At 40.4% G+C, this 25,960-nt stretch overlaps 1 protein-coding gene and 1 non-coding gene across 2 annotated transcripts in view; both read left to right on the forward strand.

Moving 5' to 3' along the window:
• Positions 1-25,212, forward strand: part of ARSG (arylsulfatase G) — an 81,328-nt gene extending 56,116 nt beyond the window's left edge. Inside the window, exons 9-11 of the mRNA XM_063081239.1 lie at positions 4,090-4,210; positions 8,585-8,675; positions 24,938-25,212. Coding sequence (XP_062937309.1) covers positions 4,090-4,210; positions 8,585-8,675; positions 24,938-25,212 — 487 coding nt within the window. The remainder of the gene's footprint in view (positions 1-4,089; positions 4,211-8,584; positions 8,676-24,937) is intronic.
• Positions 2,345-2,418, forward strand: TRNAI-AAU (transfer RNA isoleucine (anticodon AAU)). The gene has a single exon. It is a non-coding gene; the product is annotated as a tRNA-Ile (tRNA).
• Positions 25,213-25,960: the final 748 nt, after the last annotated feature.

Consider the following 25,960-nt stretch of genomic DNA (forward strand, 5'->3'; position numbering starts at 1 on the left):
CTGATGCTAATACTTCATGTTCTTGGGAGCCAGCCCAGCACCCCGCCCTGACTGCTTATCACCTATTCCAGTACTTTACTCCTCAGAAAGATAGAGATCTTCTTTCAGGTCACTGAAAACTCCCTTAAGCCTCTGAGAGCTCAGGCCAGAGTCCCTTAAACCTATCTTCCCATGGCCCTGAGAAATTATGGGCATCGGGGAGTCGTCAAGTTGATATAAATACTCACAAAAATACAGAAAAGTAAAAAAGCATGTGCATGACAGTGGGGAGAGGGTCCACACCAATCCCAGTGGTTAAGGTGAATATTCTGGCAGGCAGCTGGGTGATGTCATAAGATTAAAGGAAGGTCTTGCACATGACCCTCCCACAAAGCACAGAACCATGTCTTGGATGTAAAAGCTTCAAGGAGACCATGTTCATGTCAGTGCCCCATGGTTTAGATGTCACCCCCTCGGCAGGACCTAGCCCCACGTCCCCTTTCAAGGTCCCCTCCTCTTTCCTGGATCGGGCAGTGCACGGTGGTCGCAGGAGACAAGGAGGTGGTGTTGCCCTCACCCCCCACTCATGGCTTCTCTCTCTGCTTTGGAGAGGACATGCACAGTTGCTTTGGGCATCCCCCGATGGTCTGGATACCCCATTCTCCCTGAAGTCAGTGCTTTCGGAGCCATGCTGGACTCTAAGAGGGACCTGAGGGTGGAGAGGTGAGGGTGCTGGGGGAAGCTGTCCAGCTAAACGCGGATATAGGCTAGCCCATGGCTGTGACCAGGAAGGGGTGGATAATGAGAGGGCATGACAATGCAGGAAGAAACTTACAACTAAATGCTAAGTAGGAGCTGCTCCCACATCCTAGGGGCCATTCTGACTCTCCCCCTGGAGGAAGTTCTGCTCTCCGCTCCCTCATGTAGGAAGGAGGGACAAAAAGCCTCTGTCTCTGTCCAGGTGCAAATGCCTCCAATCCATCCCCGAGCAACCCCCTTGTTCTTCTCACTACCTGATCAGATCCACCTTTTCCCCAGATATGATGTCCTTGGCTTGTAGGAAATACCCTCGTTCCATTTCCTCCATTCACCAAGGATGGAGTCCACCCTAGGACCGCCCAGCATGGCACCTCGACTCCCATCACCTATGCCCTGAAGCCCAGGGCTGCTCCATTTGGAGAGAGCCCCTCGTGGCCTGCAGCTCCCTGCCCAGCCTGCACACCTGGAGTCCGGAGGGCAGGGCTTCTGCAAGCTCCTCACCGCTGTCCAACCTCCACTCCCAGGTTCCTTTGCAGCTCCTTGGATAAGGACACAAGTATGTGCACTTCCTACAGACAAACTTCAGAGCCTGGGCTGGCTGGAGCCATGAAGAAAAAAGAAAATATTTCCAGGGCCGAGCCCATGGCTCACTCGGGAGAGTGCGGCGCTGGGAGCGCAGCGATGCTCCCGCCGCGGGTTCGGATCCTATATAGGAATGGCCGGTGCACTCACTGGCTGAGTGCCGGTCATGAAAAAGACAAAAAAAAAAAAAATTTCCATATGGGCAGTGGGACCTGAAAAGACGTCACCCTGCCCACTCTGGGACAGCCTTCCATGCCACTGTGCAGGGCAACCTCAGTACTCTCCTCTCCTGAGTAGGCTTGGCTGCCCTTCTCATAACCAAAAGGCTCACTGAAGTGGGGTTCCTCCCATCAGAAGACAGGGCTGACTTCTCCATCAGGCCCACAAGGCCCGCTGCCAGGGCCCATGAATTTTAAATTTATTTTAAAATCTAAAAGAAGAAAAGGACCTTTAGGTGGGATAACATGTTTTAATAAACACTGTTTATATATTGATCTTTATACCAATGCAATTGTAAAATGTAATTTTTAATATTGTTTTATGGAGAAACAGACCTGCAAAGGCAAAAGTGCCCAGGCCCTGGGAAAGTCAGAATGCGGCTCTGCTGAAAGTTAAGCATCAAAATCAACAGTGGAAACTTGAAAGTGCGGGGGTTTTTTGTTTTGTTTTGTTTTGTCTCTTTCTCCAATGTTTCAGAGACTCCCAGGACCAATTTCTTAGGTGAGATTTGAGGTGTGGAGTAGTCGGGGTACCTTGGTAGTCTTTGTGGGACAGATGCTTTCTCCAAGTTCACATGCAGGCTGGGGTGGCATCAGGACTGTGTGCCAGGGAGCGTTGCCATCTTTCCAGGCTAACCTCAGTGGCTTGGGCTTCCTCTGTTACTTAAGGAAGGACTTTTTGACAGGCCAGGCTTGGCAACTCTGGACTGGGCCACCTTGGGGCAGCCTAAATCACCAGAGCTTTTTCTTTATGGGTGGACTTGGTATCTCTAAGGTTCCTGCCAAACTTGGAGACACTAGAGGCTGGCTGGTTTGCTCAGTTGGTTAGAGCATGGTGCTAATAACACCAAGGTCCAGGGTTCGATCCCTGTACCAGCCAGCCACCAGAAAACACACAAACAAACTTGGAGACACTAGGATTCCGTGAACATTGGACTTAGTGCTATATAATTAGTATGCTAAACCTCATGGCAGTGGAGGGAAAAACAAGATGGAAAAAGAAGTCACACAATCTTTTCCAAAATCCTAACGCAGATCCTGTTTTTCTGGCTCACTGATTTGACCCATCCCTGACTCCGATCTCTCTAGGGGCACAATTTAGAGAAAACTCGAACAAACAGCCCCAAACCACTGTGGCCTTTTCAGACTGCATTGCAGTCCTCTGTGCTTCCCGGTTTGTGGCAGGAACCTTGGACTCTGGACAGGTTTCTGGACTGTTCTGTACTCTGTGGGTGCTGACTCGGCACTCCTTGACTATGTGAGATGCCAGCTCCTGGGGCACGGATCTCAAGAGATAAGCCACCCACCAGCTATGCGGACTGGGAAAGCTGAAGGCAAACAGAAACCTTTGGACTGCCGTCCACATGGCGATTCTGCAAGGGGTCGTAGGCAGAGCCCTGGAGAGGAGAAGGAGGCTGGCGACTGGAGGAGCAGCCACCTCAGGGCAGGTCCCTCCTGCAGTCCCCTTGGAGGGTGGAAAGCCCCTCCCCAGACCTCAGGGTGGGCAGGTGTGGCCCTTGAGGCCTCCCCAAGCATGAGCCTGAAGTCTGAGGCTACAGTGCCTAGCTGCAGCAATGCCAGCCTCCTGTGGGCCTAGATCTCCCAGCTCCAGCCGGTCCCACTGGTTCTCAATTGGCCTGGCCCTAAGACAAACAGCTCTGTTGAAAAAGCAGCCTCTCCTTGCCAAAGAGTTTTTTCCCACATGAGCACGCAGGCTGGAGGGACATGTGTCATATGATAGGTAAAATTTGACCGTGTGACTTTAAAAACAATCACATTAACAAAATCCACCATTGTGTGAATGATGGCTGCCTTTGGGTGATGGACTCTTTGTGAGTTGTTCTCTCTTTTATATTTCTGGATGTTTTAATTTTTTTCTGCCCAAAACTTTCACTATTTTGTCATGGGCAAAAAGAGCTAAAATAAAGGAGGTGAACGTTTCACGTATTATGGCGTTCTAAACAAATACCAGGTATTTACAATACAGAGACCCAGCCAATGAAGTACGAAATGAATGTTCTCTTGCAGACACCTGCCACACACTGCTCCCTCTACATCAGTGGCTGTGGCCTAGCTGGTGACAGGCCGAACCCCTTAGTTCTTAGATTCATAGAGGTGCCCCAGTGAATAATTATAACATAAATATCCAATAAGCACTTTCTGAGTACCAGACCTGTGCCAGACTTTTCTCTGGGCCCTACCTGTGTGTTTTATCCACACGGCCACCCTGTGAAGCAGGCACTATTATTAACATGCCCATTTTAGAGAATAGAGAACTGAGGCATTGAGAAGTTAGGTGGCAGAGCTGGGATTTGAGCCCAGGTCACATCTAGCTGCAGAGCCTGGGTACTGAACCACCTCCCCTTTCTGCCTCTCCTAGGAGCAGAAATCAAATTGGAACCCGAAGGAAAGATAGTCAGGTAGAAAGGATGGGCTGGATGGGAGGCTGTTGATGCTTGTTCTGGGCTGCTTCAAGTGGATTTTGACCACGGCCGGGCCAGGGTGAGAGTTGCAAGCATGGAGGCCAACTCTTGTTTTGTTTTTTCTGCAGTGTGCTGGACATTTTCCCCACCGTGGTTGCCCTGGCCCGGGCCAGCTTGCCCCAAAGCCGGCACTTTGATGGTCGGGATGCCTCTGAGGTACTCTTTGGCCGTTCGCAGACTGGGCACACGGTAAGTGGACAAGGTATGTGCCTGTGCCTGGGCTCTTCGGGAGCTGAACTGCTGCCACTCATTGGAGCCTGGCTGCTTTTGTGCAGACAGAACCATCCTCAGAAGATACATGCAACTGGCTCGTTCAGACCCAGTGTAAGAAACCCCAGGGCGTGAATTCTTTCAAATGAACCTCTGTTTCTAACCCCTCCCCCTGCAATCAAGCCAGTTTGTCAAGCAGATTTATATTTAACAATTTGATTTAGGGTGGGTGTACCTGGGTGCTTATCCCTATAACAGATTGTTTTTTTCCCCCGCATGTGATTAATTTAACAACTGGGGCACTCGGTAAGTGTTTGTTGGATGAGAGGTCTGACTGGTGTCTGCATCTTGTTTACTGCGGGGCTCCCCAACTAGGGTGGAAGCTTCCTGAGGGCACAGATCCCAGCTGTCAGATTCCTCACTGGATTCTCAGTGCTCCTCGTCTGCCCACGCCTGCACCCTGCCAGCATTCAGTCCATGCAAACTGGATAAACAAATGAATGAACCAATGAATCAATGAATGGAAGACCTCTTGGGCAGCAGGACCAGCAAGGTCATCACGCCCATAACATTCCTCCAGCTCCGGAAGGGCCTCAGCACATGCCCTGCAGCCTGTTCTTGACCAAGCAGCTCCCGGCACCTGCTTCTGGCATCCGCTTCCCCGCATCACTTCCTCCGTGACCCCTGCTCAGTGTGCTCCGAAGCACTCAGAGGCGGCAACATCCAGGAAACGTCAGACCTGATGGCCTTTCCCTGTCATTTCCATGTGTTTTCCTTTCACCAAAAGGCAGAGGAAGTGGGAGGAGGAAAGGAGGCCGGAGGAGCACGGAGCTCCTTTTGTGAGGCCCCGTGAGCGCACAGCTCTGCGGTTAGGGACAGACACTTCAAAGAATCTATTTATGTCTTTGCCAAGGGTTACATGGAAGTGACTCAGATGTGCTCAAGTGTACGGTGGCTGGTGGTTATTGAAGCCACCCTTCCCACCCAGCCTCCCCCAGCAAACTAGAGCATGGGCCCTCAATGGGCCACTGTCGCTTCTGTGCACATTAATGCAGTTTTTAGGGGTTGCTGGATGAGGCCTGCAAGGTTCTCTGAAGAAGTCCTGCTTCTCCCCGGAATATCTGCACCTCCAGAGCTGCAGCATGCTCCAGGCCCAGCCCTTGTGCTGGGCAGCAGCTGAGCAGGAAAATGGTTTCCGCCTTGAGGCTGGAAGTTAGCAGCCTGTGACCCTGGGGGGTGATTGAGGACGTCAGTGGAGAGATGCTCCTGAGTGCATATTACCATGGCTACTAATAGACTAATTGGGGTCACCAGGAAGTGCCTCAAGGACTGTTGTCTGCTTGATGTGTTGTCCTGCCTGTGGAATCCAGCTCCTTTGCATGCTAACTTCCGTTCTCAGACGAGAGAACTCTCTAGTTGTAGCTTTGTGCAGACTCATGGAGGGACTGTCTTAGGCCAGTGCATAAGAGGGTTTGGCCTAGGAACTAGGGAGGAGAACAGATACAAGTCACAACATTGTTTGGGGACATGTGATGTGTGCTAATGCAGCTGGAGTGGGGCTGATTTGCTCCCTAACCAAAACCCATGGCCCAGAAAGAAAGCCACACCCACTGCTCGTAGGAAGCTGCTGCTGCTATCTTCAAAAGGACATGGGTGCTGGCACCTGCGGGCCATAGCCAACTTCCCGTAGTAGTAGATTCCTGCAGTGTTGGGAAAGACACTTTAGATAAGACTCTTTGCAGTTTGAGGACATGGGTAGTTGCTAGCCCTGAAGTGAAGTAATAGGACTAAAAAGATTAAATTATTTCAAATTTGGAATAGCTGTGGGTGAGGCCAGCAGGTAAAAATATGAATAATTTTATATGTATATGTACACATACGCACACATGTGTCTACACACACATATATACATCATATGTATTTTTAAATAAACATAATTGTGCTCATCCTCAGCTATGTCCTGGTCTTACAAGGATTCCAGTATTGGTTGGTATAGAAAACCATTTCAGTTTCTGGAAGCTCAAAGTAGTTGCTCAATGTTCAGCTTGAAATATACAAACGCATCTCAGCAATTGGGTTATTCCCTATTTTGCAAATCTAGCAAGGGAGAGTTGAAGAGATAAGCAACGTAGGGCCACATGTTCTTTGGCCACCTCCCCAGGCCTTATGTTGAGAGGTGTATTGCAAATTGTTTTCAAACTGGAGGGTCTTCTCGGGACGCGCTTCATCCACCTCTAGGGACATTGCATCTGTGATGTGCAAAACCAACAGCAGCTGGCACCATGCTGCATATTCTTGTGTCTGCCCAACCTCTCGCTTCTGATCTTGATGAGTCCATGTCTAGGCAGTGGGGGAACCACAAGGAAAGAGATGAGAGCCTGGAAGAGGTGGGTTGCAAAGCCCAGAAACAAGTGTCCCCCAGATGGAAGCTAGAGGTTGTAATGTCACTACCAGTCAAGTTGTATTTCAGCCCCAGGTCATGATGACCAGGTCCAAAAATGGTCACCAAAGGCAAGGTTTCCCTAACAGCTCTGTATCTGCCCAACCCAACCAAGTTTGGGCTGCTGTGGGTCATAAAATGCATTGCACACCCCTGGAGCCCGTACATGGAGGAAACAGAAGCTGGGTTTTAGTCTCCAGGACACCGATCACCTCTCTTAGGGAGGCCCCTAGTGGTGAAAGCCTTCATTCGGAATGGCTGGTGAATGCTTTATCCTTCCCTTTTGGAGGCTGGGAGCTGTGCACCCCCACCTGAAGGGGTGAAAGACCCCACCTTCTGGAAATGATACCTTCTGGCTGACCCTCGACTGACCTCCAGGATCAAATGTAAGGGGACACTTGCATGCTTAAAAAAGAAAAAAACAAAATAAAACAAAGCAAGTAGACACATAGGTAAGAAAGACAACCAAGAAGGCACTAGTTTGCAGAAGATAAAGTCATCTTTGAAATTCGGGCCAGGCATCTGGAGAGGAAATATCTTCAGCTGTGATTCATGTGTAAATGTGCCAACCTCCTTCCTATGTTGATATAAACAAGCTAGCCATAATCAGTCTGCTCAAAGGAAAAAAAAAGTGCATGTGTGAGTCCTCCAAGATCCATCCATGATTCTGAGAATGAGCCATTCTACAGTTTTGCTGCTTCTTGGATTTTGGATGTTGCCTCTGGTAACGCCGCATAAATATTCCAAATTTGGCAGTCCACCCTTATGGAATTTCTGTTACTGATACCCAAATAATATCAATGATTTGAAGTGGCAAACCTCGACTCCCATCTTCTGCATGTCTGAGTATATCATAGATCAGTTGACAATAGGTTTTCCAAGTCTCCCACTTCCTGCCATCTCAAGAAGGAAACAAGACGGTCTCCTGCGGTGAGAGGCTTGGCGTTCTGTGGGGATGGAAGAAGTGAGGGTTTTCAGTTACAGTTTCTTTTCCTGTTTGGAAGGACTCTGCTGTCATCACGCGCGCCTGGGTTATTTGCAGGACTGTCACGAGAGTGGGGAAGCGGCAGGTGTGGGGGAGCCCCACCCTCGGCGGCATCGTCTCAGAGCTGTGAAACTTGGGGGGACAGCTGTTTACTGCTCCAACAGCTGTTTCTCATTTTTTTTTTAAGCCCCATGGAAACTCTGAATCACGGAAGTGCCTTTCCAGCCGTATATACCGTCATGATTCATACCAGGGCAGCCTTATGCTTCCAGCCCAAACCCACCAACCTACCAAGGCCTTTTATTTCCTAGTGAATCCTTCCCTTGGGAACCCTGAATTTGGTGTTTCCATTCTTTAGGGTAATGTTTTTCATCTATGACCTGATGAGGAAAGATTTTCTCAGTCCAAGTACTGCAGGATTGAGTCATAGGTGGGCGTGGGGCTAGGCCGTGTGCAGTTCTAGGAGAAATCTAGATGCCTTCGTATACCATCCTTGCTCAAGGGACAGTTGGAAAAGCCACTTGATGCGGAGGAAGCCATTTTTCAAAGAGATCTGAGGATCATGTGCATCAGAATCCCTGGGAATATTTGTGAAACATGCACATCCCCGGGTCCCTTCCTGAACCTGAAGGATGGGGCTCAGACAGGGCTGGCCTACGCTTAGAAGGATGCTGCATTTGGTTTAGAGCTCTGCTGTGGCCGTCTTAAAATATTTAATTTGTGAACAAGGTATCCCTCATTCGCATTTTGAATTGGATCCTGCAAATTACATAGCAGATATTGGGCTTAGGAATCTGAACTTCTACCCACGTGACCTTCTACCTGCTGGTCCAGAATTGTAATTCACAATGGAGATGGAGAGGGTGCAACACGACAAAGAAAGCGGTGCTTTCCAGGGAGCATCTAGCATGGTTTTCTTATTTCTCAGGTGCTGTTCCACCCCAACAGCGGGGCTGCTGGAGAATATGGAGCCCTGCAGACTGTCCGCCTGGAGCATTACAAGGCCTTCTATGTCACCGGTGAGTGAGGGGCTGCTCAGCCCTGCCTCATGCACGCTCCCTAGATGGTGGCCCCTAGTTCTCTTAACTCAGGCCTGCGGGAGTGAGCGTGGCTGCCCTTCTTTGGGGAGCTCTCAGCATCTCTTGACGGTGCCACCCCCAAACTCAGGCCTTCCAGACCTGCCAATACGCACACAAGGACATTCTACTGTTTGCCTCAATTTCCAGCAAGCCCAGAGCCTGTTCAGCACACTTGCTCAGCTCCTTTTCACATGGAGAATGTGTCATTCCATTGTTATGCTTGCAGCGCTGGTTTGGCTGAACTTTAAATGCAAGCCTAGAGATATTTCAAAGTGTAATTTACTTGACAATAGACTGTTTCCGAAAATAGACTTTGGAGGTCTAGTTAGCAAACCGACAGGAGTCTCTGTTTCTTGGTCCACTGTGTGACCATCTTAAAGGCATATTTTAGAAAAGTCCTACTGGATCAGGAAGGTTCTTGAAATCTTCCAATACCTTCTTGTTGCCAACTGAATTCAGACTCTCAGTCCTGGATCCCTCTACCTCTCCAGCCTTAGTTCTCCAAGAGCAACATCCCTCTTTGTTGGCCTCTAATATTAAAATCCCTCTCAGCTTTTAAGGCCCCAAATCAATGCCACCTTGATCATAAAACTCTCTTTTATCTTCTCAGCTGGGTAGGAGAACTCTGATATCTGTCACATGCTACTATATATGTCAGTCATCTACGTACATTTTATTTCTTCTACTAGTTTTAAGCTCCCTAAACTCAGAATTCCTTAAGCTCTTTAATTTTTGTTGTCCTGAAGTGCTTGGCACAATATCTTGCACTTAGTAGGAACCCTGAAATGTTCTTAGTGAATGAAAATTAAAAGATAAAAAAAGCACAATCTGGAAGCCCAGGCAGATTCCAATTTAATTCAGTTATTTAAAGTTGGAGCTTTTCAAAGAATTCTATAATAAAAACCAAAAATTATTTTCCCTGGTATAAATAAGTGACCCCAAAAAAGACATGGCATCAAAACAAAACAAATTCTTGGAGTTCATAAATCAAAGAGTATTAAAAATGTCACAAGAATCTTTGATTCTCTGAAATCTAAAACACAGAACGGTCAGATATTTGTTATGCTTTCAGATGAAAAGTTTCTAGATTAGAGTCCTTATATTACATTATCTAAGAGGTATGGGACCTCCAGACTGAGTTAATTTCAGAAGTAATAACCCTGCCAGAAAGCCCTTGGCACCACAGTATTGGAATCTTAAATGTTACTATGAAGTAATAGGGCTGTTTAAAATGATCACAATCAGATAGGAATTATAATACCCAGGGGAAATCTGTTCTTCTGAGGAGTCACCAAACTTGCAGGAGAATCAGGGTGAGGGACACTGAACTCTACACATCAGAAGAAATTTGGGAAAAAGATGAAACACAGATATGTTCTGATTCCTCCCGCCTCATCTCCCTTTTAAAATTGGCATCTTAATTCCTTAAAACTGCTTTTGGATAAGCTAGAGGAATTGACATCTACTACAGTAGATCAGAGAAGGATGTGTTCTTCTATGCTGAGGATGTGATGTTATGGTCACGAACTAGGAATGGCCTTAAAAGACAAACTAGTCTGTTTTGGTATGTGGCCTAGAATTAAGGCACCTTATTGTTTTTCCTTTTTATAAGTAATTAAGGCAAACTTTACACACAGCAAAAGGCACAGATCTAAAATGTACAATTCGATGAATTTTTATGAATGTATGTACCTGCCTATGTACTCTCTTGATGCTGTGAATTCCATTGATTGATTTTCAGATGTTAAGCCAACTTTGCATTCCTGAATAAACATCACTTGGACATGATACTGTGTTATTCTTTTTATATCCTGCTGGATTTGATTTGCTAAGATTTTGCCTATGATTTTCCTTCCCTGTAATGTCTGTGTTAGTGTTTGGTATTAGGGTTTTGCTGACCTCATAAAACGAGTTTGGGACTGTTTTCTTCACTATTTTCTGAGAGGGTTTGTGTGAGATTGGTATTATTTCTTTCATGTTTGATTCAATGCACCCATAAAACCATTTGCCAAATTCGGTGTCATGAAGCTTTTGCTGCTTTCTTCTTAGAATTTTATTGTTTTAGGCCTTACGTTTAGGTCTTCAATGTATTTTGAGTGAAGTTTTACATGTGGTATTAGGTAAGGGTCCAACTTCATTCTTTTACTTGTTGATGTCTAGTTTTTCTAGCACTATTTGTTGGAAAAACTGTCCTTTCCTCATTGAATAGTCTTGGCATCTTTGGTAAAAAGCATTTGATCATATATGTGAGTGATTATTTGTAGGACCTCTATTCTATTCCATTAGTTTATATGTTTGTCTTTATGCCAGTACCATACTGTTTTGATTACTGTAGATTTGTAGTAAGTTTTGATATGAAAAAGCGTGAGTCCTCCAGCCTTTTTCTTCTTTTTCAAGATTGTTTTGGCTTTTCTGGGTCCCTTGAGATTCCTTGTGAATTTTAGGGTGAGTTTTTCCATTTCTGCAAAAATTATCATTGGGATTTTGTTAAGAATTTCATTGAACCTGTAGATCTCTTTGAGTAGTATTGACATTTTAACAATATTAAGTCTTCCAATCCATGAACATGGGATGTGTTTCTGTTTATATCTTTTCTTTCAGCAATGTTTTGTAGTTTTCATTGTATAAGTCTTTCACTTTTTTTTATTAATTCCTAAGTATTTTATTCTTTTTTTTGTTGCTATCATAAATGGAATTGTTTTTGTAGTTTCCTTTTCAGATTGTTCATTGTAAGTGTATAGAAATGCAACTGATTTTTGTGTGTTGACTTTGTACCCTGCTACTTTGCTGAATTCATTTATTAGTTCTAACAGGGTTTTGTGTGTGTGTGTCTGTGTGTATGAAATCTTTAGGGTTTTCTACATATAACATTATATCATCTTTGAAAGAAATCATTTTACTTCTTCATTTCCAATTTGGATGACTTTTATCTCTTTTTCTTGCCTGACTGCTCTGGTTGGGACTTCCAGTGCCATGTGGAGCAGAAGTGGCAAAATTGGGCATCTTTGTCTTGCTTCTGACCTTAGTGGAAAAGCTTTTCAGTCTTTCACCACTGAGTATGATGTTTGCTGTAGGTGTTTCACATATGGCTTTTATTTTATTATGTGGAGGTACTTTCCTTCTATTCCTACTTTGTTTTTTTTCTTTTCTTTTTTTTTTCTTTACCCTCACCTTTCCTTTTCCTTGTTTTCTCTTCTTCTTTTTCTGGTTTTCTTTTGCATTTAGAGGCAGCATGGTACAGTAGAAAGAGCTTTGAATCTCTGTCCCAGGTGATTTATTTAACCTTTCTGGGTCTCAATTTCCTCATCCTTAAAACATGGTTAGTAATATTTTTGTGCGTTTTTACCATGAAAGGGTGCTTTTTAATCATTAAAGAATGTTGAATTTTGTCAAATGCTTTTTCTTTATCAATTGAGACGCTCATGTGTTTTTTCCTTCATTCTGTTAATGTGCTGTATTACCTTGATTGATTTATGTTTCTTGGACCGTCCTTGCATTGCAGGGATAAATCCCAACTGGTGTATAATCCTTTTAATAGCTTGCTAAATTTGGTTTGCTAGTATTTTGTTGAAGACTTTTTTCCTCAATGTTCATAAGGAATATCGGTCTTAGTTTTCTTGTACTGTCATTGTCTGGTTTTGGTATCAGGGTAAATGCTGGCCTCATGGAATGAATTAGGAAGTGTTCCTTCCTCTTCACTTCTTTGGAAAAGTTTGAGAAAGACTGGTATTAGTTCTTTAAATATTTGGTAGAATTCACTAATGAAGTCATCAGGTCTAGGGCTTCTCTTTGCCAGGAGATTTTAGTTACTGATTCAGTTTCCTTACTAGTTAAAGGTCTATTCAGATTTTTTATTTCTTCATGATTTAGTTTTGGTAGGTTTTGTGTTTCCAGTAATTTGTCCATTTCATTTAGGTTGTCCAGTTTGTTGGCATTCAGTTCTTCACAGTACTCTCTTGTAATTCTTTTTATTTCTTTATAATTGGTATTAATGTCTTCACTTTCATTTCTGATTTTAGTAATTTGAGTCTTTTATTTTTCTTAGTCTGTCTAGCTAATGGTTTGTCAATTTTATTGATCTTTTTGAAGAACCAGCTCTTGGTTTTATTGCTTTTCTCTATTGTTCTTCTATTCTCTACTTCATTTATTTCTGCTGTAATCTTTATTATTTCCTTATATGTTCTTCTTTTTCTAGTTCTTTACATTGTAAAGTTAGGCTGTTTATTTGAGATCTTTCTTGTTTTTTATTGCAAGTGTTTATAGGTATAAATTTCCCTTGTCCTGTACTATTTGGTATGCTGTGTTTCCATTTTTATTCACCTCTAAGTATTTTCTAGTTTCTCTTGTGATTTCTTCTTTGGCTATTGCTTAAGAGTGTGTCGCTTAGTTTACACACTTTGTGGATTTTCTAGTTTTCTTTCTTTTTTTTTTTAGGAACTGTAAACATTCTTCTCTAAATAAACACATTATTAATTATCACTGTATTTAATTTTTTTTCACTGTATTTAATTTTTAAAACTGAACAAAGCCATGCATTATTTTTCTAATGGTGGTATTTTTTTGTTTGTTTGTTTAGCCTCAGAGAAGACTAGTAGAAAAAAGGAACTTTTATCTTTGTAATTTAAGGCATTGTTCATTTAGACAACAGTTCTAATTCCCCTGTTATTTGAACTGCCCTTTATGTTTTGCAATTTTAGATTTCCTCAGGTTACAAAAATGTAAAAATCCTGATGGCTAGCTTGATTCTTGCAATTCTCAGTATTATGAAGGTTTAAGAAAATGCTTGACCTTTATTCTATTACACTTATTTTTATTTTGTGAGTTTCATTTATTCCATTACTAAAATTACTAATGTTTTCATATGAAACAAACATTTCTAAAGTGGAGCCATTCGTTCCTAAATTAACCATTTTTTTTTAATAAAAATGTTCACATGATTAGAAAATTAATCTAACAAATTGAATAGAAAAGAATTATTATTTTAAATGTCCAATTAATTTTTTTATTTTTAAACTTTATCACAGCTTTATTTTTATTTTATTTTATTTTATTTTTTGTTGATTGTCAATCATGTGTTGCTTTATTAATATGTATATATTTTTAAATTTTATTAAAAATTTTTTTTCCATCCTTTTACTTTCAATTTATTTTTGTCCTTGGATCTAAAGTGAGTCTCCTGTAGACAGCATATAGTTGAATCATGTGTTTTTTAAACATTCTGCCAATCTCTTTTTGTTAGAGAATTTAATCCATTTACATTTAAAGTAATTACTGTTAAGGAAGGATTTCTGTCATTTTTGCTTTTTGTTTTCTTTGTGCCTTACAGTTTTTTAAAAAATCTCCTATTCCCCACATTACTGTCTTCTTTTGTGTTTAGTTTATTTTTTTTGTAGTGAAATGTTTAAATATCTTTTTCATTTCCTTTTGTGTATATTCTATAGCTATTTTCTTTGTGGATATCATGGGGATTGCATTTATTGTCCTAAAGTTATAACACTCTGATTTGAATTTATACTAGTTTAACTTCAATAACATACAAAAACTCTGCTATTTTATAGCTTCCTCCCCACCTTTTTCAGTTGTTGATTTTACAGAATTACCTATTTACACATTGTGTGTTCCAAAACATAAACTAATAATTCTTTTAAATGCATTAGTCTCTGAAAATATTTAGGAAACAAAATGTGGCATTATAAACCAAAGTTACAATAATACTAGCTTTAAGACTAATAAATGTTTTTATTAAAAAATGTATTAGTTTCTTAAATCAAGTAGAGAGCAAAAAGTGGAGTTACAAACCATTGTTACAATAATACTAGCATTTATAATTGCGTATGTATTAACCTTTATTGAGATCTTTATTTCTTTATATGGCTTTGAGTTACTGTCTAATGTTCTTTTAAGCATTTCTTGCAGGATAGGTCTAGTGGTAATGAACTCCCTCAGCTTTTGTTTATCTAAGAGCATCTTAATTTCTCTTTCACTTTTTTTTTTTTTTTCTAAAGATGACCGGTAAGGGGATCTTAACCCTTGACTTGGTGTTGTCAGCACCACGCTCACCCAGTGAGCTAACTGGCCATCCCTATATGGGATCCAAACCCATGGCCTTGGTGTTATCAAGTACCACACTCTCCCGAGTGAGCCACAGGCTGGCCCTCTCTTTCACTTTTGAAGGACAGTTTTGCCAGATAGAGGATTCATGGTTAACAGGGTTTTTTTTCCTTTTCTTTTCACACTTTGAATATATTGGCATGCTGCCTTCTGACCTACAAAGTTTCTGATGAGAAATATTCTGATAATCTTATTGAGGATCTCTTACAGTTAAGGAGTCACTTCTCTCTTGCTATTTTCAAGATTTTCTCTTTGTCTCTGGCTTTTGAAAGTTTGATTACAATGTATCTCAGTGTGGGTCTTGATTTCAACTTACTTGGAGTACATTGAATTTCTTGGATATTTAAATTTATGTCTTTCATCAAACTTGGAACATTTTCAAAAATTCTCTTTCCCATTTCTCTCTCTCTCTCTTCTTCCACACTTTCACAATGCTTATAGTGGTCTGCTTGATGGTGTCCCACCAGTCCCTTAAGCTCTGTTCACTTTTTTTCAGTATTTTTTCTTTCTGTTCTTCCATCTTGATAATTTCCATAGTTCCTATCTTTAAGTTCATTTTTTATTTTTTCTGCCTACTCAAATCTGTCTTTGAATCCCTCTAGTGAAGTTTTCATTTCAGTTATAGTACTTTTCAGCTCTATAATTTCTTCCTTTTCTTTTCTTGTTTGTTTTAGGTTTTCCATCTTTTTATTGATATTTCCATTTTGTTTACTCATTGTTTTCTTGACTTCCTCCACATCTTCCTTTTGTTCTCTGAGCATGCTCAAGACAGTTGTTTTAAAGTCTGTCTAGTAGATTTGCCATGAGTTCTTTCTCAGAGACAATTTCTGTTGATTTATTTTTTTCCTTTCAATGGGCCATTTTCCTTTTTATGCCTTTTGATTTTTTGTTGAAAACTGGATATTTGACTATAATAATGTAGTCATTTTGGAAATCATATTCTTATACTTCCCAGAGTTTGCTGTTATTTTGTTGTTGCTGTTTTTTTTTAATTTTTTTTATTTTTTTATGTCTTTGATTGTCGTAGGCTGTCTCTGCCAAGGGTCAACCTGAAGTGCAATCTTAAGGTCTTCTCAGGTCTTTTCTGAGCCTGTGCCTTTCCCTGGACATGTGCATTCACTTCCTAATTTTACCCATATAAACAAGTGTTTTTGAATGTCTTAGCCTTTAATGTCTGGATCCCAAAATAAGAAAAAGAAAAAAATGAAGAGGCTGTGTGTGTGTGTGTGTGTGTGTGTGTGTGTGTGTGTGTGTGTGTGTGTGTGTAGAATGCAAGCCCTTTAAATCCTCTGGAAGTCTCTTCAGCTGGAGTGAAAGGTAGGTGCAACAACAATGGCCACTGCCTCTTTGTCTTCATGTCTGTGATCAGAAGCAGCAATCAGTGATCAGAACACAGATCCCTGATATTTGGAAGATGGGGTGCTTTTTGTGCCCCTTGGTTCCTGCAAGCTGCATGCAAGCTGCTCTAAGGACATGTGCACATCTGCTTGCCACAGGGCTGGGATGTAGAATGGGTAGCTGCTTCTGGGCTAACAGTTGGAATTAACTGAAATTAACTTCAATTTACTGTCCAAGCCTTCACCAGGAAGTTGCAAGCTTTCAATAGATTCTAGAGTTACAAAATAGTCACATCAGACAGATTCTGCTAGTACAGTTGTTTTTTAGGTGGGCAGAGAGATTTCTGGTGTTACCTACTTCACTATCTGCCTAGAATCCTCCACTTTATTTCTTTTTTAATGTTGAATAATATTTCATTGTCTGATGTACCACAGTTTATCCACTCACTTACTGAGGGACATCTTGGTTGCTTTCAAGTTTTAGCAATTATGAAGATAGCCGCTATAAACATTGATGTGCAGGTTTTTGTGTGGACATCTTTTCATCTCATCTGGATAAATACCAAGGATTGTGATTGCTGATTCATATGGTAAGAGTTTGTTTATTTTTTGTAAAAAATTGCCAAATTGTCTTCCAAAGCAGCTATAGTATTTTGCATTCCTGCCTGCAATGAACAAGAGCTCCTGTTGCTACACATTTTTGCCAGCATTTGGTGTTATTAAAGTTTTGCATTTTAGGCATTCTAATAGGTATGTAGTAGCATCTCATTGTTGTTTTAATTTGCGATTACCTAATATATGATGTTGAGCATTTTTTCATATGATTTTTCTATCTGTATATCTTCTTTAGTGCGGTGCTGTTTAGGTTTTTGTCCACTTTTTAATCAGGTTGTTAATTTTCTTATTGTTGAGTTTTAAGAGTGCTGTATATTTTAGATAACAGTCCTTTATGATATATGTCTTTTGAAAATATTCTCATTCTCTTGACAATGTCTTTTGCAGAGCAAGCATTTTTAATTTTAATTAAGTAAGTTCAGCTTATGAATTCTTTCTTGCATGGGTTGTGCCCTTAGTGTTGTATCTAAAACATTACCACCATATCCAAGGTCTTCAAGTTTTCTCCTATGCTATCTTCTAAGAGTGTTATAATTTTGCATTTTACATTTAGGTATATGATCTATTTTGGATTAATTTTTGTGAAGGGTGTAAAGATTGCTTCTAGATCTATTTTTGCATGTGGATGTCTGCTTGTTCTAATACCATTTGTTGAAAGATTTTCTTCACTCCATTGCCTTTGTTCCTTTGTCAAAGACCAGCTGGCAATATCTATTTGGGTCTATTTCTGAGCTTTATATTTAGTTCCATTGATCTATTTGTCTATTCTTTCTCCAATACCATGTTGTCTTGATTATTGTAGCTTTATAGTAAATTTTGGGTAGTGTCAGTCCTCTGATATTGTTCTTTTCCTTCAGCATTATGTTGGCTATTCTGAGTCCTTTGCCTCTGCATATAAACTCCAGAATCAGTTTGTTGATATCCACAAAATAACTTGCTGGGATTTTGAATACAAGAGGGTCTTCAAAAAGCTCATGGAAAGATTCATATTATCTTTTAGTTCTATTTTCCAAGAACTTTTTGAAGTACCCTCATATATAGATCAAGTTGGGAAGAACTGATATCTTGACAATATTGAGTCTTCCTATCCATGAACATAGATTATCTCTCCATTTATTTAGTTTTTTTATTTCTTTCATCAGAGTTTTGTAGTTTTACTCAAATAGATCTTACACGTATTTTTATATACATATAAGTAATTTTTTTCTTTTAGGAGGTGCTAATGTAAATGGTATTGTGTTTTTAATTTCAAATTTCACCTCTTCATTGCCCATATTAGGAAAGCAGTTGACTTTTGTATGCTGATTGACTTTGTAACCCTGCTATAATCACTTATTACTTCCATGAATTTTTTGTTGATTCTTTCTTATTTTCTAAATAGACAATTATGTCATCTGCAATCAAAGACAGTTTTATTTCTTTCTTTTCAATCATTATACCTTTTATTTCTTTTTTCTTTTCTTATTGCATCATCCAGGACTTCTAGGATAATGTTAAAAAGGAGTGGTGAGAGAGGACATCTGTACCTTTTTCCTCATCTTAGCAGTAAAGTTTATAAAGCTTACAGAGCTTGAGAAGAATGTGTATGATTAAGTACCATTAAGTAAGAAGTTAGCTGTAGGCTTTCTGTAGATTTTTTTTTATCAAGTTGAGGAAGTTCCCCTTTATTCCTAGTTTGCTTAGAGTTTTCTTTCTTTTTTTTTTTTAATCATGAATCAGTGTTGGATTTTGTCAAATGGTTTTTCTGCATCTACTGTCATGATCACGTGATTTTTCTTCTTTAACCTCTTGATGTCATGGATTACATTCAATTGTTTTGAATGTTGAACTAGCCTTGCATACCTGGATAAATTCCAATTGGTCATGGTATATACTTTTAAAAAATACATTGTTGGATTTGATTTGCTAATATTTTGCTGAGGATTTTTTCATCTGTGTTCATGAAAGATATTGGTCTGTAGTTCTGTTTTCTTATAATATCTTCGTATGGTTTTGGTATTAGGGTATTGCTGGCCTCATAGAATGGGGTAGAAAATATTTCCTCTGCTTCTATCTTCTGGAAGAGATTGTAGAGAACTGGTATAATTTCTTCCTTAAATGTTTGGTAGAATTCACCAGTGAAGCCATCTGGGTCTAGTACTTTCTATTTGGGAAGATTATTATTATTTTGATTTCTTTCATAGATACATGTGCATTCAGATTGTCTTTCAAGGAATTGGTCCATTTCATCAAGGTTAACAAATGTGTGGACATAGATTGTTTATAGATATCCCTTTATTGTCATTTCATTGTCCATGGGATCTGTGGTGATGTCCCCTTATTCATTTCTGATATTAGTAATTTGTGTCCTCTTTTTCTCTTAGTTGGCCTGGCTAGAAGCTTATCAATTTTATTGGTCTTTTCAAAGAATCGGTATCTTAGTTTGTTTAGTGTTGCTATAACAGAAAGAGTACCTGAGGCTGGGGGATTTATAAAGAATAGAGGATTATGAAGCTTATGGTTCTGGTGGCTGAAAAGTTCAAGATTGAGCAGCTGCATCTGGTCAGGATCTCATGCTGCTTAAACTCATAGCAGAAAGTGGAAGGGGAACAGGTTTGTGAAAAGAGATTACATGGGGAGAGAGGAAGCAAGAGAGAGAAGCCACGGAAGCCAGACTCTTTGTAACAGCCTGTTCTTGCAGAAACTAATCCATTTTCCTAAGAGCAAGAACTCATTCACCCCCATGGGAGTACATTAATCCGTTCATAACGGATCCGGTCCCATGACTCAAACATCTCCCACTAAATCCCGCCTCCCAACACTGCCAGTTTGGGGATCAAATTTCAACATGAATTTTGGCGGGGACAGACCACATCCAAATCATAGCAATCAGGCTTTGATTTTATTGATTTTTCTCTATTGATTTCTTGTTTTCAATTTCATTTATTTTTGCTAGAATTTTTATTATTTCTTTTCTCTTGCTTACTTTGAAATTAATTTGCTCTGCTATTTCCAAATTCCTAATATTGAAACTTAGATTATTTATTTTAGATATATTTTCTTTTCTTTTTTGGGGAGGAGCTGGCTTTTTTCTTTTCTAATATATCTATTTAATGCTATAAATTTCCCTCTAAGCACTGCTTTCATTGCATCCCACATATTTTGACAAGTTGTACTTTCATTTTCATTTCATTCCAAATATTTTAAAATTTCTCTTGAGATTCATTCTTTGACTTGTGTTATTTAGAAGTACGTTGTTTAAACTCTCAGTATTTGGGGATTTTTCAGCTTTCTGTTATTGATTTCTAGTTTAATTCCATTGTGATCTGAGAGCAGACAATGTGTGATTTCTATAAATTTAAATTGTTAAGGAACACTTTATGGCCCAGAACATTCTTGGTGAGTGTTCCGTATAAGCTTGAGAAGAATGTGTATTCTGCTGTTGCTGAAGTGCTCTGTAGATTTCCATTTTATCCAGTAGACTGATGGTGTGATTTAGTTCAACTAAATCCTTACTGATTTTCTGCCTGCTAGGTCTGTTTATTTCTGAGAGAGGTGTATTGAAGTCTCCCACTGTAACAGTGGATTTATCTATTTCTTCTTGCAGTTCTATTAGCTTTTTCCTCATATATTTTGATACTCCGTTGTTAGGGGCATACACATTAAGGATTGTTATGTCTTCCTGGAGAATTACCCCTTTATTATCTGAAGTCTGCTCTATCTAAAGTTAATATAGCTTTTTCTGCTTTTTTTTCTGATTAGTTTTAGCATGGTATATTTCTCTTCATCCACGGATGAAGAAAAAAGTGGGTTTCTGTAGACAACATGTAATTGGGTCTTGTTTTTTGATCTGCTCTGACAATCTCTGTATTTTAACTGGTGCATTTAGACCATCAATGTTCCAAGTGATTATTGATATAGTTGGATTAATATCTGCCATATTTGTCACTGTTTTCAATTTGTTGCCTTTATTCTTTTTTTCTGTTTTTGTCTTCCACTCTTTTTATGCCTTTTGTGGTTTTAATCATTTTATATGTGGGTTAATCATTTTATGTTATTCCATTTTCTCTCCTTTTTTTTGTATATCAATTATTCTTTTTAAATTTTCTTTTTCTTAGTGGTTACCCTAAAATTTGCAGTATACATTTACAACTAACTCAAGTCCATTTTCAAGTAATGTTATACCAATGCAAAGGCAGCTCAAGTACCTTATAATGGCAAAATAATCCTAATTCCTTTCTCCCATCCCTTGTAGCATCGCTGTCATTCATTTCAGTTATATATAAGCATAATAAGCATGCATAAGCATATGTGTACATATGCATACCTAATCAAATACATTGTTACTATTATAATTTTGAACAAACTGTTATTAAGAAAAAGAAAAAATTTTCTTTTAATTTTGCCTTCGTTTATTCATACTCCAATGCTCTTTTCTTTTTGTAGATCTAAGTTTTTGACCTATATTAATTTCCTTCTTTCTGAAGAACTTTTTGTAACATTTCATGCAAGGCAGGTCTAACTGGCAACAAATCTTCTCAATTTATTTTTTGCCTGAGAATGTCTTTATTTCTCCTTCATTCTTGAAAGTTAATTTTTCAGGGTACAGGATTCTAGGTTGGTAGGTTTTTTCTCTCAACACTTCAAATATTTCATTCCACTTTCTTCTTGCTTGTATAGTTTCTGAAAAGAAGTGTAATTTTTATGTATGCTCCTTAACAGGTAAGGTTTTTCCCTCCCTCTTGCTTCTTTAAAGATTTTTTCTTTCATTGAGTTTCTTCAGTTTGAATATAACATGCCAACGTGTAGGTTTTCTTTTTGGTGTTGGCATTTATCTTGCTTGATGTAGTCTGACCTCCTCGGATCTGTGGTTGGTGCCTTTCATTAATTTGGGGAAATTCTCAAGTCATTATTGCTTCTAATATTTTTGTTTCTTTCCTTCTCCTTTTTATGCTATTCCCATTAAATGTATGTTATACTTTTTGTAGTTGTCCCACATTTCTTGGATATCTTGCTCTGCTTTTAGTCTTTTTTTTTTGACCCTTTCCTTTTTGGCTTGGAAGTTTCTATTGAGATATCCTGAAGCTCAGAGATTCTTTCCTCAGCCATGTCCAGTCTATTCATGAACCCACCAAAAAGTATTCTTCATTTCTGTTAATGGGTTTTGATCACTAACATTTTTTTTGACTTTCTTAGAATTTCCATCTCTCTGCTTCCATTGCCTGTCTGTTCTTGCATATTGTCTACTTTATCCATTAGAGCCCTCTGCATATTAATCACGGTTGTTTTAAATTCCTGGTCTGATAATTCCAACATCCCTACCATGTCTGAGTCTGGTTTTGATGCTTGCTCTATCTCTTTAAACTGTTTTTGCCATTTAGTATGCTTGTGACTTTTTCCTTGATAGCTGAACATAATGTATGGGGTTAAAGGAACTGTGGAAAATAGGATTTTAGTGATGTAGTAAGGTGTGGGGGGAGGGGAAGTGCTCTATAGTCCTATGGTCAGCTCTGAGTCTTTCGGTGAGCCTGTGCCACGGACCATGAACTTCGCCAGTGCTTCTTAGTCTTCCCACCCCCTTAGAACAGGATGGCTAGAGTGAGCTGGACTTGGGTATTTCCCTTCCCCTAGGTCAGTGAGACTCTGAAAAAAAGAAAGCCTCAATAATTTAGACTCTGGTAAAATACTTTCTCCTTTGGGCAGACCTTGTGAAAAAGAATAGAATGCTCTGGTGTGTTTAAGAATTACTTTTGCCTTTCTCCTCCTGGAGTATTTGCTTTGAGAACATGGCTGAGCTCCTGGAGGTAAAACTCACAAAAGTGTGGGGGACCCATGATGATGGGGTCCACCTGGGGTTTTTCTCTCTTAGACCTGTGCTCCCTGAGCCTCCAGTAATTAGTCAATTACAGTTCAGGTCTTCCTTACCCCTAGCACTGGTTCCCACAGAGGTTCTTGCTTGTGGGTTTCTACTCTGGTAAGCTGTGATTCTATTTGCCTGTCTGTCTCTCCAATTTTGGGGGCAGTGGTTTGCTTTGTGACTTCACTTCTATGACAGATCTAACAAGAGTGCTCAATTTTTAGTTTGCTCAGCCTTTTACTTATTGTTAGAATGCAGGGGTGACTTCCAAGCTCCTTATGTGCCAGACTGGAAACTGGAAGTCTCCTATTTAGTAGTTTTTAAAAACTGCAAACTAGAAATTGCTGATGATGTATTGTAGAGATTCTGATTTCTGTTATCTGAGAGTGTTGATTTTTGTTCTCACAGGCAGTTAGTAGTGGATTCCTTTGGACCTGTGAAGGCTCGGTTTTACACTTTGGACTGGTCTTCCAGATTTTGCTTTTACTCTTAGGCAAATCCCTTAGTCCTGGGACATGGTCTCTACTACCAGCATGAACCTTTTGGGACTTCAGTAGAAAATGTGAGGTATTTATCAAGCCTCTCTAATTTAATAAAACTCACACTCTAAACTCTATCTTCCCTGCAGTAAGTAGCAGCAGAAATGCCTGCTGGCCTATTTCAGCTGGAATCTGTCCATTCTTGCTAGAATCTGTCCCCTGTGCATGTGCAGTTCAGGGGTTGGCCAAGGATTTGAAGGGAGTCTATATGCAGATTTTGATGCTTCCCTTCTATGATTCTCTTCTTACTGGGATTTCCCCCGTCAATTTTCAGCTGCTGTGGTGGCCCTGAACTCTGTCCTGACACCTAGGCCAAAGAGACCTCAGCTTTCTTCTTGCGTTCTAGCTGCTCCATGCTGTACTGACTTCCCCTGGCTGTGTCCCCAGAGGAAAAATTTTGAAACTCAGATTCAAACCAGTGTGACTTCCTTCCTTCAAGGGTCAGATCCTTCCAGTTTCTGTCTTGGTTATTTTCTAGAAAATAACTATTTTCTATGGTTATTTCTAACATAATTAAAAATATGTTGCCTAGAATTTATAATTATTATCTAGAGGAGGATTAGCTGTATACAAACTATTCCGCCATTCATTGAGTGGAGTTCTTTATTTTTTATAAGAGGTGTCAGCCCCAACTTTTGCTTGACTGATTGTCAAAGCTCATGTCATTGCCCTTTACTGGCAATGAAGAATAGCCAAATTCTACTCCAAACTCTAGGCAAAGACAGTAACTATTCATCTCTGCTGAACAACCTGAATCTCAATCTCAGGAGGAAAACCATTAATAGAGCATTGCCTAAAGGCTATGTGACCAACTCATTCTTCTCAATATTTCGAATTTTATTTTTGCTCAGATTGGACCAGAAAGCTGCGTCCTTAGGTAGTATGGCTTTGACCCCTGTTGATTTCCTTTTACTGAACTGAACTTTGCCATTTTGCTTCCTCTTGTAGTGAAGGGTGTGCTCAAATATCATCAGCTAGTTTATCCTAATTGCACGGTTGTGTTTTTCAAAAGAAAGTCACTGGGCATTACATCATAAGGGGTCCCCTGTAGGAGAAGCCATTGGAAAAATTTCTCTCAGACCTCAGGGCCAGAGAAAGTACTTTCTTCCTGAGCAATTGATAAGCTGCTTTCTTATTAATGTTTGTAAAGTAGGTGTTTAGGGAGTCCTATATTTCTGGGGGCTATCCTTTGCCTTAATTCCCTTTGTTTATTCAATTATATTATATTATATTTATTTCTACCAGATACCTTAACTTTTTTTGTATAGAAAAGGAAAAAAAAAAAAATTGTCACTTGAATCATTAAGAGTCAAGCAAGCTGTCATTGCTCCAAACACTTTTGACACTTCTTTTGGGACTACCTGAATAGCCAGATTACAATCTGTATAAGATGCTCATCTTCAACCCAAAGTAAAATGACTCACCTTGCCTTCTCACCTAATTCACCCATTGGTGCTCAAGAAATCAGTCTTCAGAAAGATCAAATTTACTCCCAAAGGGAAGAGACTAAGGATATGTGAAAGGATGTTCTCCGGGCTCTGAGGCCAAGTCCAATGAGAAGTTCCAATTCATTTTGGACAGGGGGCTCACCAGTGGAAGAAGACAGTAGATTCTCAAGGTAATTTCTTTGACACAGAGAGAAATCATTTGAATATTCAACTTCTGGCATATTTGAATTAATTTAGAATCGATCACAGCTCTTCTCTTTGCAACATAAGGCCACGGTGGGCTTTAATGAGGCATTCATTGTCATCCTCTCTGTAGGTGGAGCCAGAGCCTGTGATGGGAGCATCGGGCCAGAGCAGCGCCATGAGCCTCCCCTTATTTTCAGTCTAGAAGACGATCCTGCAGAACGTGTGCCTCTAGACAGGGGCGGTGCCCAGTACCAGACGGTGTTGCCCAAGGTCAGAAAGGCCCTCACAGATGTCCTTCAAGACATGGCCGATGACAACATCTCCAGAGCGGATTACACTCAAGATCCCTCCGTGGCTCCCTGCTGTAATCCCTACCAAACTGCCTGCCGCTGCCACACCGCCTAACAGACCGGTTTCTCCACAGGAGTATCTGGAAATTAGATGGGCAAGTTCACTCTGAAACTTCAGTGTTACCCTCTTTACAAATACATGCTTTAAAAAGAAGTCTCAGAATTTTGCTCATGCCTCTGCACACGTCCTTTGCACCCTGTCCTTCTCCATGCCAACTAGAGAGAACAGCGGAGCCAAGCTGGCCCCGGGATAGTGAGCGTGGTGTGGCGGAAAGCACATGGGCTTTGGAGGCAGGCGAGGTTCAGGTGCCAGCTATTGAACTTGGGTGGCTATTTACACTAACTCATGAGGTGATCTTGAGGATTGAATAAGGCAATACGTGAAAACGCCTGGCATGTTACCTGACACAGAGCAGATACTCGGTACATTTTTATGTCCCCAGTTCTCTGGTCATTTTAGCACAGATTCATTCCCACCAGTACCTGGAGCAGAGCTTCTCCATCTTTAATAGGCACACAGATCACGTGGGATCTTGTGAAGATGTGGCTGACTCAGTGGGTCTCGAGTGGGCCCTGACATCCTGCATTTCTAGCAAGCTCCCAGGGGAGGCTTTGAGTAGCGTGAGTCTAGACTAGACCAAGTTAGGTCTGTTTCCAGGTCTCAGAGCAGAAGAATCCAAGATGAGTACGTGGCCCTGTCCCCATAGCCCCTTATAAAGGTCAAATGACTATATTTTAAAGATTTTAGGAGCTCTTCCCACCCCCCTAAAAACTGAACATATTAAATAAAATACATTTTAAAC

This window comes from Cynocephalus volans, chromosome 16, assembly GCF_027409185.1.
Source record: "Cynocephalus volans isolate mCynVol1 chromosome 16, mCynVol1.pri, whole genome shotgun sequence".
Taxonomy (NCBI): domain Eukaryota; kingdom Metazoa; phylum Chordata; class Mammalia; order Dermoptera; family Cynocephalidae; genus Cynocephalus; species Cynocephalus volans.